General features: G+C 32.4%; 2 protein-coding genes across 2 annotated transcripts; one reads left to right on the plus strand and one right to left on the minus strand.

Moving 5' to 3' along the window:
• Positions 1-9400: 9400 nt before the first annotated feature.
• WIP2 (WPP domain interacting protein 2) lies at positions 9401-12414 on the plus strand. The gene is made up of 3 exons (XM_022287817.2): positions 9401-9652; positions 9930-11135; positions 11440-12414. The coding sequence occupies exons 2-3, from the start codon at positions 10034-10036 to the stop codon at positions 12126-12128; spliced, it is 1791 nt and encodes a 596-aa protein (XP_022143509.1). The 5' UTR covers positions 9401-9652; positions 9930-10033; the 3' UTR covers positions 12129-12414.
• A 1466-nt stretch (positions 12415-13880) lies between these two features.
• On the minus strand, positions 13881-14464 carry LOC111013364 (zinc finger protein ZAT3-like). The gene is made up of 2 exons (XM_022287796.1): positions 13975-14464; positions 13881-13888 (listed from the first exon to the last, which is right to left on the minus strand). Exons 1-2 carry the CDS (start codon positions 14462-14464, stop codon positions 13881-13883), a joined length of 498 nt encoding a protein of 165 aa, XP_022143488.1.
• Positions 14465-15354: the final 890 nt, after the last annotated feature.

Below are 15354 nucleotides of genomic sequence, written 5' to 3' on the forward strand. Positions count from 1 at the left end.
TAGAAATAGAAGTAGTGATATTTTTTAAAATATATATTGTAAAATTTACCTTAAAAAAAGTAACATTCTCTATCAGTGAGATTATTAGAAGAGTTAAAATTGTAGAAATTAAATTGAAGCTGAACTAAGGGACTAAATTAGTAATTTCGACAAAAACTATATTTTCTGAATATTTAGTGCCCATTTTGTAACGTTTTTCGTTTATTATTTTTTCTTTTTCATTTTTAAGAAATATTTTTAAAATTAAAATCTAGTTTCTTGTGGTTCGTTTGGTAATTGTTTGTTGTTTTTTATTTTTTGTTTCTCATTCTCGATTTTCGAAAAACATAATCGTTTGATAATTGTTTCTATTTCTTGTTTATCATTTTTAAGAAATGTTTCCAAAATTGTGTAGAACTAAACAAGTTTATTGTTTAGGGTTTATGTTTACTGTTTTTTCCCATCCAAGTTAAAACAATATTGAATCATTTTTTACTCATAAAATATTTATTAAATATCACAAAATAAATATAACATAAAAATTTTGAATATTTAATTTGAAAATGTAATTTTCATATAAAAATTTTATTTATTTAATTTAAAATTTTAGAATAAGAAAAAAAATGGCTACCAAAAATATTTTCTGTTTCTTTTTTCAATTAAAAAAACGAAAAACAAGAAATAGTTTCCAAACACAATTACATTTTCTGGATTGAAAAAGAAGAAACATGAATCCAAACAAGCCCTTATTTTCTGGATCATATTTCCAATTTGTTCCAAAAAAATAGATGTTATTGGGTAAAAATGAAGTGACATACGTCATAAATCCAATCAAGACACGATGCCTAGGTCAAGGAACTCACTTGCACGGCATCTTGAGATGATATGTGGCCTTAGACAAAATTTTGAAACGGAGGTTTTTTTCAATTGAACTTTATTCGATTAGATGCTTCATTTTAAAAAATATCATTATCTATCGTTTTTGTTTTTGTTTTGATTTATCTATACCTATTATTTCTTCTATTATTTTATCATTTTTATTACTTTTACTTTTACTTCTACTAAAAAAATTTATTGATAACATTTTTTCATATTCAATCCATTTTTGTAGCACATTTTTTAGGTTCAATAAGTTTTCATATTTGACGTTTTCTCTTAAGCTTTTCATATCCATATTCATATTTTTTTTATAGACATATTAATATTCAATATTGAAATAAGTACGCAAACCTAAATAAATCTCAAATATTAACGTATTGAACAATATGAAATACAATTTCAAAAAAATAAAAGAAATGGAACGAAAAAACTTAAAATATTAAACTTTGAAGTTTGGTTTCTATTCTAACAATTTGGATTAACATAATTAATTAAGTTAAAATTAGTATAACCTACGGAATATATTTATGGTTGAGTCTTTTTCTTAAAAGAATTTGAAAAATTTTAATTGTGAAAAAAATAAATAAAAGGAGAAAGAATATAGAGGATCTAAAATTTGAGAGAGTTTTGAAGAGTTATATTAATGGTTTTTTTAATGAAGTTTGAAAAGTTTTAAACATGAAGAAAAAGATAAAAAGTAACAAATTTTAAAGGTATCAAATTAGAATGCAGAGTTCTTCACAAATATTGAGAACCTCATATTTCAAGAATGAAGTGTTAGAATCCGACAAATTTATCGTGAAGCCGATTCTTGTGCAGATTGGCTTGCTAGTCAAAAATGTTTCTTCCTTTTAGGTTCACATATCTGTGAAGAGCCTCCCTATTGATGACATATGTAATGGGGTCTCCATGTCCCGTCTATGTCTTTTTTTTTTTTTTTTTATCATTTTTTGTTAGTTTGATGGGCTTTGGTCTCATTTCCTTCTAAAAAAATTAAAAATTAAAATCTAGAGAAATTTATAGATGGATTGATTATGGGTTTTATATTTAATTAAAGATTTTTTCAAGAGAATTATATTTATTATTAGTTTGTATTTTCAATATTATAAAAACAAAATCAATGGAAAATATATTATTTTATATATTCCAAAGTACATTTAGAAGTAAAAACTAAAATAAATAGATAATAATATTATATTATATTATATTATATATACTAGTATATAAAAAATATGAGGCCTTATAGAATTGGGGCTTTAGGCGATCGCCTCACTCGCTTATACCTTAAGTCAAGCTTGCTCTCCTGGAATGGTCGAGTACACTGAAGGAAATCCGAGCGCTTCTGAGTGCCTCGTACAAAGGACAAATAGTAAGTAGAGTGCTGACACTCAATACGCTTTAGGGGACCACTGAGGACGCCACCACAGCCCTCTGTCTGCAGTATCATGGAAAAGCAGAGAATGTCTGCGGTCCCCATAAACCCCTGACGCAACATATCGCTTTCCAACGTATGCAGTACCTACATGGACCTCATCCAAAAATTGGCATCAATAATATATAAAAGCATTACTTTACCATTTTTTAATTTATAAATATAACTTAAAAAGATTTTAATATTTAATCTGAAATTTTAATTTTTAATATAAAACTTTTAATTTTTTTAATTTAAAATCAGGAGAAGAAAACAAGAAACAGTTAATAAACACAATTCTATCCTACTTTATTGAAAAATAAAAATGATAGAAAATACCTAATCTTGCCATAAATATTTTAGATTGGGACAAAAGAAATTTTCCATAATACTCAAATCAAGACCATAAACCAAACAAATTTAAGTTATTGTTTGATGAGGTAGACATTGAAATTAACATTTAATGTATGAATTGATTATCCCATGTGCTTTGCTATTCCAAGTTTCACTTTTCAAAACTTTTAGTTTGATTAGTAATGATTGAGGAAACTAGAAAAAATTGCTTTATTTATTTGATTCTACCTGGCTATTAATTATTAGTGGAAAAAAATAATGTAAATCTTTTAAGGTGTAGGCCATCCATATGTAACCAAATGGCTAAGAGAAAATATTAGATTTCAATGATATTTCTGTTTTTTTTTTATTACCATGTTTGTTTTTCAATAAAAAGGATGATTATCCAGGTGGCGAGAAACGTACGATCCAATTCTAAGAGAATAGGACGAGGTCAATCACTTCGGTCAGACCTCGGCAATAACAAAAGTCTCTCTAACATCACCTGATCAATCATCATTCTACGATAACGACCGAGATATGCGTCATGATCTCCAATGAAGCGGATCACACTCTCCAAATGGATCCAATTTGGTATGTAACTGCTAGTATAAATACAAAAGCTAGCCTCACACTCCAACACTCTCCAAATGGGTCAAATCCAGTCTTTAACTGCCAATGTAAATACGAGAGTTGGCCCCACACCCAAGTGATTTCATAGCTCGTAGGTCTTGAGAGAACATCAAAATTCACTAAGTTGAGCATTGGAGTACTGTGATTGGCAAAACTCCACATCGGAGTTAGATCGTTTGCGACCAAAGCACCTCAACGCACTCTTTCAATCCACCTCGAGCCTAGAGTTAAAATTCATGTAGCACCACCTCAAAAACACAATTATGTTACAATTTAAAGTAAGAATGTTTAATAGCTGTTTTATTCTTTGTGTTCCTTCTAAAAATAAGTTTGAAAAGAAAAAAAGAAGAGTCTTTTAAATGTTTATTTATACAATATCTATCCAATGACATTTAATGATTTAAAAGACTATAAACAAATTAAAAAACCAATAATGATGGGATGTGTTCGATATTCACAATAACGAAACATAAAATATATTTTTAGATAAATTAAACTTGTTAAAGTTCAGCTAAGACTTTATTTGATTCTTAAATTGAAAAATTAGTAATCTCACATATTTTATTTAGTTAGTTAAAGTCATTAAAGTGCATATATTGTTCAACTAAGAAAATGTGTGTATATATATATATATAATTTTTTTTTTAGTGTTAGTGAGAAAATTTATCTTTTAACACAAACAACAACGCTTTTATGGGAAGACGAAACAAGACTCGACAGGCGAACAACATCACAGGTGCAAAGCTCAAAGCATGACCAAATTCAGGGCATAACCAGGTTCAGGGCTTTGCCAGGTCTCGATCGATCAGGTTTGGCCGACTAGGTCCAACTATTAGAAAGTCTACATTTAAGACCTGGATGAATATACTGTCAAGGTAGTAATTACATCACTAATGAATCACAACCTAGAGAGTGAGGGCAATGGTTATGGGAAATCAAGTCAAGCCCATTAAGCTTCAAAAGTCTCAAATTGGGCTTGAAATGGAAAGGCCCAGATGGAGGAACTCAATAGTAAAGCCAAGGCTCGACACACGGAGGGCTGTGATCTAGATCGGTCGAAGTCGACCATCGATCGAGAACTTCGGTGAAACCCCTCCAACGGTCCTACGAAGGTGGGCTCAAACCTACTCCACCTTGGTAAAATTCTATTACAAGGCAATACGCCCACAACCCAGAAGGGTATGTTTCCTAAGGACATTAGCATTTGACCTTAGAGAATAAGCTGAACCCTAAAGGTACGCTGAATAACCCTACTCTCAGTACTCGACAGTTCCTGATTCTAACTTAAGCATCAGAGCCTGTGTGGCTAACACCATACCGGTGTTAAGTGCTAGTGTTCAGTGCTATTTGTTTTGCCGGTTGACGTTTGTTCTCGTTTCATTATTAATAATTGGTGCGAATTTGATGGAATCGTAAAGGATCTAAATTATGCATCAACAAACAAAATCCCGACGATAGTAAGATCGAAATAAACTATTACCGAGGGGCGAGAAATCTAAAGTTGAAAGAGGTGGGAAAGGTTTAAACTAAAAATCTAAAGCTAATATCCCAAAAAATATATTTTTTTTATTTTTTATGAACTTGAAACCGAACTAAAACGATTGATTCTTAAAATCATGTTCTAGTTGAATCAAACTTAATTTTTCTGAATCGAACCGGTCGATTCTTAAAAATCATAACCAAGCCAAACAAAAAGTTTAACTATCCCAATCCAATCACTATTACAGTTTGAGTTTGGGTTGCTTGAGTTCTTCATGTCACCGATTTTTTTTGTACCATTCTAATATCTTCAATTCAATTCAATTTTGGTTAGTTTTGTTGATTAAGTTGATTTTTCGTTTGAATTCAATTTTGGTCAGTTTTGTTGATTCGGTTGATTTTTCATTTCAGTTTTCAAGAAATTTATTTTCGATTGAACTGAACTCGACATAACCTGCTTACATATTTTCTAATTTCATTTATATATAGCAATATCAAGTTTTTGAATTCATAAAAATATTGAGATGTGAAAAGGAATATATTTTATTGAAATGAAATAGGTTAAGTTGTAAAGTCACATGGAACCCTCTCTTCCTTTTCTTTTTGTATTAATTTTAGAGACAGATTGGGGAATCTTCATAAATTAGTTTTATTATTATTTAAATAAAATTGGAATATTTTGGACATTGGAATTAACAAAGAAAGAGGTTGGCACTTGGCCCATTGACTAGCTCCAGAGCAGTAGAATTTTCAAATTTCTAGCCACCGTTGGATTAAAATATTATTTTGATCTCTATATTTTTTAAAAGTGATTATTTTGATACCTATTTGTAAGTTTTTTTTACAAATTTTATATACAATGAAAACTATTTCATACACATTTATGGCTATATTTTAAAAAATTTAGTGGGTGAAATGTCATGCTGAAATTTTGGTAAAAGTAAATGAGATAAAAATAGAAATGGAAGAACCAAAATGAGACAAAAACAGATGTTTCAAAAGTACATGGACTACAATGAACAATAGTTGAAAATATAAGGATGAAAATAGACATTTTAAAGTATAATAACCAAATGGACCAAAATTGAAAACACATAAACCAAAACAATATTTAAATCTATTATAAAAAATAGTATTTAAGTCTAATATTTTTCAAAAAATAAAAATAAAAATAATAATGTTATTTGATGATTAGGGTGCGAGAGCCAAAAATAAAAAATGAAATAATTTCATATAAAATTGAAATAAGTTTTTGAGTCAGGGAAACATTATTTTGAGGTGTTAAATGGAAACAAATATGCTTTTAATTCAACGTTAAATGACATTTGCATCTTCTCTTAAGGTTGGAGGTTCGAACTCCTGTATGATTATTATTGTAGTCAATGTCATGAATTGTGATACGTGGGGTTGACGAGGAGGAGGAAGTGACTCTTAGAAGAGTAAATGTTAGTTTGTTAATGAAATCAATTTCATATTAGAATGAGACCAATTTATAAATTATGTCGAGATGAAAGAAAATTTAAAAGAATTTGTATATATTACTTATCCTAACAAGGTACATGTTTCTCGAATCAAAAGTAAAGACAAAATATTTGAAATGAATTTGTATAACATAATAGATATTAGGGATTATATTATATTAGGTTTAGAAAGGAAAAAGGAAAACACAATATAAATATTTTTGAAAGTGGGTGCAACTTGCAAGTTGAAGTAAGTAATTGAAAATTTTATTTTCAAATTATAAAATATAAATGAGGCGTGGATGTCATCAACGTCTAAAAACAACTAATAACTGTCCATTACACGTTAAAACTATTGAACAATCAAATTTTAAGTCTAACCAAAAAAAAAAAAAAAAATCTAAAATTAATTGTCAAATCATTTGATCCCACCTACAATCCTATTATTTTTTATATATTAATATTAATTATGAAACGTATATAACTTACACTCCCACGCAAAGTTCTCTCTCGTAGCCAAGGTGTGTATTTTCTCTTAGTCCATTTTTTCAAAGGTATTTCTCTTTGCTTTATTCAAGTTCATTTTTTTTTTCAAGAAGTAGCGTGGATCGAGATGTAACAGAGACATCTCTTCTCTTGTTGCTATGGAGGCAATTTTCGGGAGGATCCTTTTTTCCCGTTGGTTTCTGTGATGGTAGACTATGGTTGTGTGTCGAGGATCTCCCAGTTGGATGTCAATAGTGTTGTTGCATCTGACAAAATCAAAGACAATATTGTTATGTATGGTTTGTAGCTTTGTCATCAGAGCGTTTTACAGAGTTATCAGGTACTAAATTGGAGAAGGCACCTGCCTGCAATTTCTTGGGATGACTCTTCATCTTAGTTGCATCATAGTTTAGAGAATTTCTATGGTCCAGAGGCAAAGATGACAAAGCAAAAGGTGGGCGACGAGGGAGGTGCAGCGAAGATCGACTCAAACACCGTTTTGGCATCTGTGGAGACTATTAATTAGTGTTAATTGTATTGAGATCCGTGACCAGCATGATTTGGGGAATTTGCTTAATCTTTCCTTACCTGTCATGGTGGATAATACGGTAACTTTGGAAACAATTATTTCCTTTCCAATTTTAAATATGAGTGTCATAATTGACAAGATTCCTCCATTAATTAAGGAGTCTCTCCCAACGTCATAGAATAAGGTTGATGATATTGTGACTTTGAAGGAGGTATTTAGTGGGTTAAAATTATTCACGTTCTTAATTCTTTGAATAGGCAAATTGTTTTATTGGTCAAGTGTGTCATTTCTAATTTTTTTCTCTATCCTTTGGAATAGTCGTTTTACTTCGTGGATTCTGATTATGGTGCATGATCACCACTCTTCTAATGTAACCCTAAGTGGTCCTATTTTTTTAATGCAGTGTTTATGTGATAAAAAAAATACATATATAACTTTTACTTATTTATATTGTTTAATTGATTGAAAATTAAATTTTGTATCTATAAAACAACAATGCTTTTTATTATTATTATTATTATATTCCTAATTTTTTTAGTTCAACAAATTTGAACCTCCAACTAAATGAGATATATATCTTAACCCGAATTGAGTTATATTAACGTTGGGCAAAATTATTATCCATAAAAAACTATAAAATTTAGTTGTTATTTTATATGTTTAAAGTTGGAGACATCTAATTTTCTTTTTTTTTAAAAATTTTAAAATAATCAGTATTTATTTCTTTACCGTTCTTTTAAAATACTAAAATTTCAACCATCTATCTAATATATAATATATAAAAACGTTGAGGGGATAAAATTTCTCTCTTCATTTCGCCATTTTTTTCTCATTCACTTTCTTTAATTATTTTACTCAAGCATTTTACATATAATTTAGATTTTTTTTTTCCTTTTTCTTTCTTTTTTTTTTTGCAAAGGCTAATTTAGTATCTTTTGTTCGTTTGTACTTGTTTGACCAAAAAGATGACCAAGTTTCCAGGCTTTGGTTCGGCACAGATGGGCTGGAAGGCTGGCTCTGGAAACTGTGAAGATGACCTACAAAACAGAGTAGAAACTCGGATACTAAAGTCAGCAAATGCTCAAGTCAATTCGAGAGAAAATTGATTGGATTGCGTACCTTCAAATAAAGAAAATGATCCTATTTATTGGTAAAACCTCCGACAGCATTTCCGACACAGCTTCAACGACTCTTTAAGGTTACCGAACTGAGGAAAGTCAACCGATCAGCATATGTTTGCTAGAACATAGACCGAATATAACTTGTTCGGCTCGGTCACTTCATGAGGTTGGCTCAATCGATGGTACTGAGCCGAATTCTTAAGAGCTTAAATTTCCATGAGCCACGTGTCGCAGACAGCGCACCTACCCTGGACTTGACACGTGACGTAGATCAACCACCAACAGTACCTTAATTAAATAAATATCAACTAAAAAATATTTAAAATGATACTATAGAGTGTATTTTTATTTTACCACTTTTTATATGGTTAAATTTTACGTTGTCATTTACTGTCAAAAATAAATTTAAGTTCTTAACTAAATTTTAAAACTAAAAAAAGTGACATTTAAAAAAGTTCCCAAAAAATGTTTTTTAAAATTTTAAAATTTAGTAGAAATTAAAACTTCCCGTTACTAATATATGAGCAATTCTTCCCGCTGCTTTTATACAACTTTCTTCCAATATCAATTTATTTCTTCGTCATGATCGGCTAAAGTTAAAATCCATTCACAAAATTAAAAGAATAAGAACTTATTAAATATTTTTTTAAGTTTAAAGATTTATTAGACATCATCACGAATGTCCAAAAACTAAAATTGTATTGAAAAGATAGGGGTAATAGAAACTCACACCATCTAATTGGAGATATATGCAATGCTGGCCTATGGACACTTTGAGCCAAAAATTAAAATGGTAATTTGACAAGAAAAAAAATTAAAAAAGTTTAAGAAAATGTTTAACCACTTGTAGAAATATAATATAATTGAATAAGGAAAATTGAAGGGAAAAATGAAAGGAAGGAATTAAAAAAAGAAAAAAAAAAGGATCGATCAAGGCCGTTAGGCATCTCAGGCGGAGATGATCGGACGGTCAGCAGCGGGAGACCGGCTGGGTACTGTGTGGTGATTACGAACCCAGCGGCGGCCATGTGGCCCCCATCACTCTCCTCCACGTTCTCCTCTTTCTTCTTTCCAACGAATTTCTCCAATTTCTTCCAATTTCCTTCTTTTTTTTTTCTTTTTTTGTGGTTTTGATTTTGATTTTCCTCTTCCCACTTCTTCTTCAATCTTCCCCATGATTTTGATTCTTTGATTTTCCTTTCTGTCTATAAATTTCCCACTGCCTCCATGATTTAGGGTTTCCCAATTTCCTCAATTTCGTCTCTCTTTTTTCAATCCTGTGTCCTCTGCCCCTCTTCCTCTTCAAACCTTCCACTTCTGCGTGGGGAGGGCTTTGAAGAAGGTACGTTCCCATTCCCATTTCCATTAATTGATGAATTTGGACTGTCTGAGCTTATTGTCCTTTTGAATTTGTATGACCCCTTTTCGTTGTTTTACTTGCGATCGTATTTCGAATTTGGAATTTGGAATTTCCCATCGTTTACCTGTACCCACTTCCCAAAATTCGTTTTCTTTTACTTTGCTTTTGACATCTGCTTGATTCGTTTTTAGTTCCCAATTGTGTAATTATCTGGTTCGTGATCTTTCGTCTGTCTTGTTCTTGTTCTTTTTCTTTCTAGATTTAGTGCTGCTGAGGCGGAAGGATTCTTGTTGTTCTCTGTGTTGATCTGACTGACATTTTGAGCATTGGGGTTGTCGGAGATCTCCCTGGATTTGTGTCTTTATGGATTTTGAAAGCGAATGTTCGGCTCTTGAATCCGTGGAAGATAATGAAGTGAACCAGGAAACTACCCCCTTTGATGATGTCAGCCGAATCAGGATCAATGGCACTTGTGCTAATGATGCTGATACTGCTTTTGATGCCATCGAATCGATTCCTGGTGCTGCTAAGGGAAGAGATTTTAAGAGCGGAGAACCTCTGAATTCCCCTCCTTCGATAACCCAATCGCCACCCAAGAGTCCCTCTCCGGTAACAAAAGGTTATGGATTGAAGAAATGGAAGCGTATCCGTAGGAAGTTTGTAAAGGATATGAATGCCAGTGAAGATACTAGTAAAATTTTGAAGCGGGCGCTGTCCAATTCTGAAAACCCAACCAAGCCTCAACTTTCTCCGCCTGAGACCAAGCAAAATAATGAAGGTTCTGTTGGATCTGCAAACCCGTTGAGGAATATCGGAAATGTCGACAACTTGCCTTTCCATGGTTCTAGCTCCAATTCTAGATTTGCTGTGGGGTCTGCTTTTAATCCTGGCACAGATTCTGAAAACAGCGAGGATCGGAGCAGCAAATCTTCCACAGCAGCCAGTGCTCCGAAGGGGAGGTACGATGCTGTTTCCGGACATGTGCGGGATAAGAACATGATAAAGAGCATCAGTGGAAAAAACATAGGTAGTTCTGGTCAAAAGGGTCATCTGGGAAAGACACGTATTGAAGGTAGTAAAAAAGCAAGAGGAGAAAGGATCAAAGTTGAGAAGGAGAACTCCCAGTCTAGCATCGAGTCCGACTCAAGGAGCTCCTGCTTCGTGTTTAAGCAGGGCACTCTTGCTGCTGCTGCTACTAATGGAAACCAAAATGAAAGGTCTATAACAGACGATGGAGATAACAGCGACGGAGCTTATGCAGGCGATCAACCGTTTAGCGAAGAAGCTGAAACTACATATAGAAAAGAGGAGGTAGAAGCTGAAGACGTTACTGACAATTTAGCTGCAGACTTGCCTTGGGAAGTTAAGGAAGAAAAAGATAGGAATCACTGGTCACCCTTGAATAAGGATCCCATGGATGAGTCTATTCTCAGTCTCCAGTCTGCACAACATGCGCTTGAAAAAGGTTCTTATACCCATACCCTTTCTTTTTAAATTTAAGAATATTTTTCTTCAGATGTTTTTTGTTTGCCATCGAGATGGAAGTATCATGGCACTGAAATTTTAACAAATAATAATTTTAACAATTTAGCTGCAAACCTGATTGTTGTTTGTTTCAATTACACCCATGGAATATAAACATATCAGATCTGGTTGTTTCTTGTTAGTTTTTCTATGAAGTGGGTTTTCTGCAGATTATGTCAGCTTCTTTGCTTCTTTCAGTTGAGTTAACAATGTGACCTCTAATGGTGCTATTATATACTTTCCAGAAATCAAGAAACTAGGGGAGATTGGGAAGGACGAGATACCATCTTCCAGCGTAATCAATGATGCCGAAGCTTCAAATTTTTCTTATGACAACCCAGAAACACATAAATCAAGTTCATCTTCACAAATGGGCTCTGGGAAGGCTGCTTCAAGTTCCTTCGAAGCCACAGTTCTGGGTTTGACAGGAAAGGTAAAATTTTTGGAGAACAGATTAGAAGAGACAATGGCCACACTCAAATCGAAGGAATCCCGAGTCGCTGAGTTGGAATCCTCCATGAACAATACCAAGCCACGGGATGAAAAAGTTACGGAAATAGAGGATGAGTTCGAGAGGTTTTTTAGGCAAAGACTTGAAGCAGAAATTGAATACTTGGCAATATCAAGAGCCATCGAGAAGTTAAAATGTGGATCTATTGTAATTGATGACCAAAAAAATTTGGCTGATGAGCAAGTACAGATGATGAACAGACTTAGAGAAGCTGAAAGTAAAGCTACGACGCTCAAGAAACGAGCCGAGGGGTTAGAAAAATACTGTGGCGACGTAATGGAGACGGAAGAGATTTTGACGACTCGTGGGGAAGTATTCAAGGTCAGTTCTTGTGCGTTTCTGCAGTTGATACTCTTGATCCTCGTTCTCTGGCTTCTTGTCTTGCAAATGCCTTCACCTACAGGACTAGTTGTACCAACATAAGTAAGCCTAGAAAGGAGATACATATTTTGTGAATTGAACAGTGTTTAAGCTAAAATGGTTTCATTCCCTTTTATCATTTTGCATAGAGAAAAAAAAAAGAGGAGGAAGGGGCAGGTAGGAACCAGTTGTAAGTTGTTTAATGGGGGATTTTTCTTTTCCTTTTGTTTCTTCTTGTAACTGTTGTAGTCCTGATTTTTGATAGACAATTGATAGAGCATCTAAAGGTTGCAAGCTCTCGATGGATCGCATATGGTATAATCAAACCCGGGATTATATATTTATGTCATTAGTTGCAATCTTTGATGACTGAACTATATGGTATTAAGGCCGTCTCTCAACCCTCGAGTCGAGTTGGAGAAATCGACTAGTTTCTGAAGGTGTTATTTGATTGCTGGGTTGGAGTGCAGGCATATGAGCAATGGTATACTGTGATCTAATTATTGAAGATATGATTTTGTGCAGTGGTACTGTACTGTTAGTAGATCTTAGTTTAGTTTTAGTTTTACTTTGGGAGAAGTTGGTGTGGGAAAATGGTATAATTCTCTTATTTCTTTGTTGAAAATGATGTGTTATTGTGACTGGCCATTGGTCTTGAAAACTCACTACTTTTGGGAAACAAAATAATGTAAATATTGAGGAAAATTTCCAATTCTACCCCTTGCATTTTTTTTCCTTTAGCATTTTTGTTTGGTGGTTGGTTTAGTCGTTTCTAAAAGAACAATTTTAATGTTGGTTTTGGCACGATGATTTATTTTTTTGTTTTTTGTGTTCATTGGTTTTCAAAATTGTATAGAAATTTTGGAAATAACATAATCAAGTTTTTTGTTTTGTTTTGTTTTTTTTCTTCCTTTCAAGACATAGATATAAAAGATTTTTTATAAAAAAAAAAAACAGAGTGTGTTACCAAACATATTTTTAATTTTTACTATTTATTATGATTATTTTATTGGGATGCGGGGAATTTGTAGGCTTATGAATACGACTCTATTTTTTTTTCTTTTTAATATCTCAGATTTTCTTTTTAATACAACAAATTGTGGTATGAGAATTTGAACCTATTCAATTTAGATATGGTTGACTTCTAAACTATTTTTCTGTAAAATTTTTATTTTATATTTTTGTGGATTGGATTGAATCATTTACTCGTGAGCTCGGCAAATTTTATATCAATACTTTTTACTTCAATATCGACCAATATTTATGAAATAAATTAAAATTATCGTATCGTGAAACTAGTACTTGAGATTAAATACATATAACACATATATTTCATGATGTTTTAAACCTTAATTGTACAATGATGATTAATGATAGGATTAGTAAGATGTTAATAATAAAAAAAATATAAGATCAAGTTGATCTTGCGAATAATGTCACCTATTAATTTTTTAAGATAATTTTTTAAGTTTTCTTAGTCATGTTTGCGTATTCTTAGAATCCTTCTATCTTATTAAAAAAAAAAATCTAATTTTTTTTTGGGAACATGTTTATTGACCCAGCTTGATTTTTTTCGATAAACTCCTAGATACTTTATTATTTTTTCAGTTCAGATAGAGATTCGAACCTTCAATTTTTTAGTCAAGATCATACATAACTAACGGATTGAGCTAACTTTTCCGTAAGTCCAACCCCAATTCATCCCAAACAAGTTGGAAAGGTGTGGAATAACATTAATCTAAATAATTAGATTTGATGAACATAAAATATCATATACAAATAAAATCTATATAATTTCCACTGCCAATATTTACATCAATCAGCTGAAAGAGAAGAAAAATAAAAAAGCAAACAAAAACGGCAGTGAAGATCCTCAAAAGCACTGAGAACTCAAACTCAACTTACATACCTTCACCGTGATCGTCCATCGGCGGCAGCTCATTCAGATCAAAATCCACCGTCCTCCGACCACTCGACGACGTTTGAACCACAAAGTCGGTCTTTTCAGGCTTGTAGTGGCTGGACTTATGGCCTCCCAGCGCCTGTGGAGACCAGAATTCCTTGCCGCAGACATTACATCTATACACGTGCACCTTTTTTTTCGATGACGAGTCATGCTCATCATTAGAATTAGAAGTCGAGGCTGCAGCAGAAGAAGTCCTCTTCCGCCCTCTTCTGCCGGTGACTGACCAGGTCGGCAGCGGGGTAGAGGCAGCGGCGGAGGAGGACGAGGAGCTCGGGGTGGGGTGCATTCCCCTCCATGTGCGATCAGGATGAGACCTCATATGGCCATACAAGGCCTTCATGGTTCTGAAAAGCTTACCGCAGAGTCCACATTTGGAGCTGTTGATGCTGAGCTTCACCTCAATCACAACTCCATTATTGCCGCCGTCGGCCATCGAAACACACACAAAAGAGAAATAAGAGAAATTCAGCTGCGAATATAATAACAAAACTAATTGAGGGTTTAATTTTTCCCACTTTGTTTCTGTTTCCTTATTGCTAATTTTAATACACAGAGAGGATTAAACAAAAAGAAGAAGAAAAGATTGTCCATAATTTGATTTTGAATGTGGTTTTCTAGAATTTGATTTGAGGATTTTAATTCCCAGTTTGATTTTGTTTTAGATTATATCTTTATTGCTATCTTTTTTATTTTTAATTTTACCGACGTGGGATTCAGCCTTCGAGCTAAAGTACTAAACGAGTTATTTTTATATTTAATTAAAATTAGCTAAATTTAATTTATTTTAAATTAAAGTTTATAATCTATAGATTTTTAAATTTGTGTTTAATGAGTTGTTTGAAGAAATTAAAATATTTATAATTGCTCATCTATTTAATTGTCCTTCCAATTCTTTGAAGACGGTAAGGTTGGTATTCACCGTGTGAGGAGTGCGAGGAGCTAAGTATTTTCTTTAATTTTTTTTAAATTTGAAATATCTATATAAAGTTTTTTAAAAATATCTTTTTTTGAAAAAAGATTATCCGAAGATTTGGGCCCCGGGCCTACAGGAAACCCTCCCCTGAATGTCCTTGCTCAATTTTGCTTCTGAATAAAAAGAAATGGAAATTATAAAAAAGAAAAAAAAATAGCAAAAAAGCATTAACATTTGCAATTTCAATATAAAATTAAACTTAGAAATATTTTAAATATTTTTAGTCTGAGTATTTCTTACGTAACTTAGAAATTAAAATTATTATAATATATAGCTTACTATCACTCAATTAAATTCAACAATACGTATGAGTGAGAATTCGAACTTTCAAATTTTTTGGTGGAAGATAT

This window comes from Momordica charantia, assembly GCF_013281855.1.
Source record: "Momordica charantia cultivar OHB3-1 chromosome 10 unlocalized genomic scaffold, Mcharantia_2.0 BLBB01000010.1, whole genome shotgun sequence".
In the NCBI taxonomy this organism is placed as follows: Eukaryota; Viridiplantae; Streptophyta; class Magnoliopsida; order Cucurbitales; family Cucurbitaceae; genus Momordica; species Momordica charantia.

Excerpts from the sequence above, each read along its gene's own strand:
- WIP2 (XM_022287817.2), top strand. The coding sequence starts at position 10,034 with ATGGATTTTGAAAGCGAATGTTCGGCTCTTGAATCCGTGGAAGATAAT. Across the intron at positions 11,136-11,439 it reads ACAACATGCGCTTGAAAAAG|AAATCAAGAAACTAGGGGAG; the intron begins GTTCTTATACCC and ends TATACTTTCCAG.
- LOC111013364 (XM_022287796.1), bottom strand. The coding sequence starts at position 14,464 with ATGGCCGACGGCGGCAATAATGGAGTTGTGATTGAGGTGAAGCTCAGC.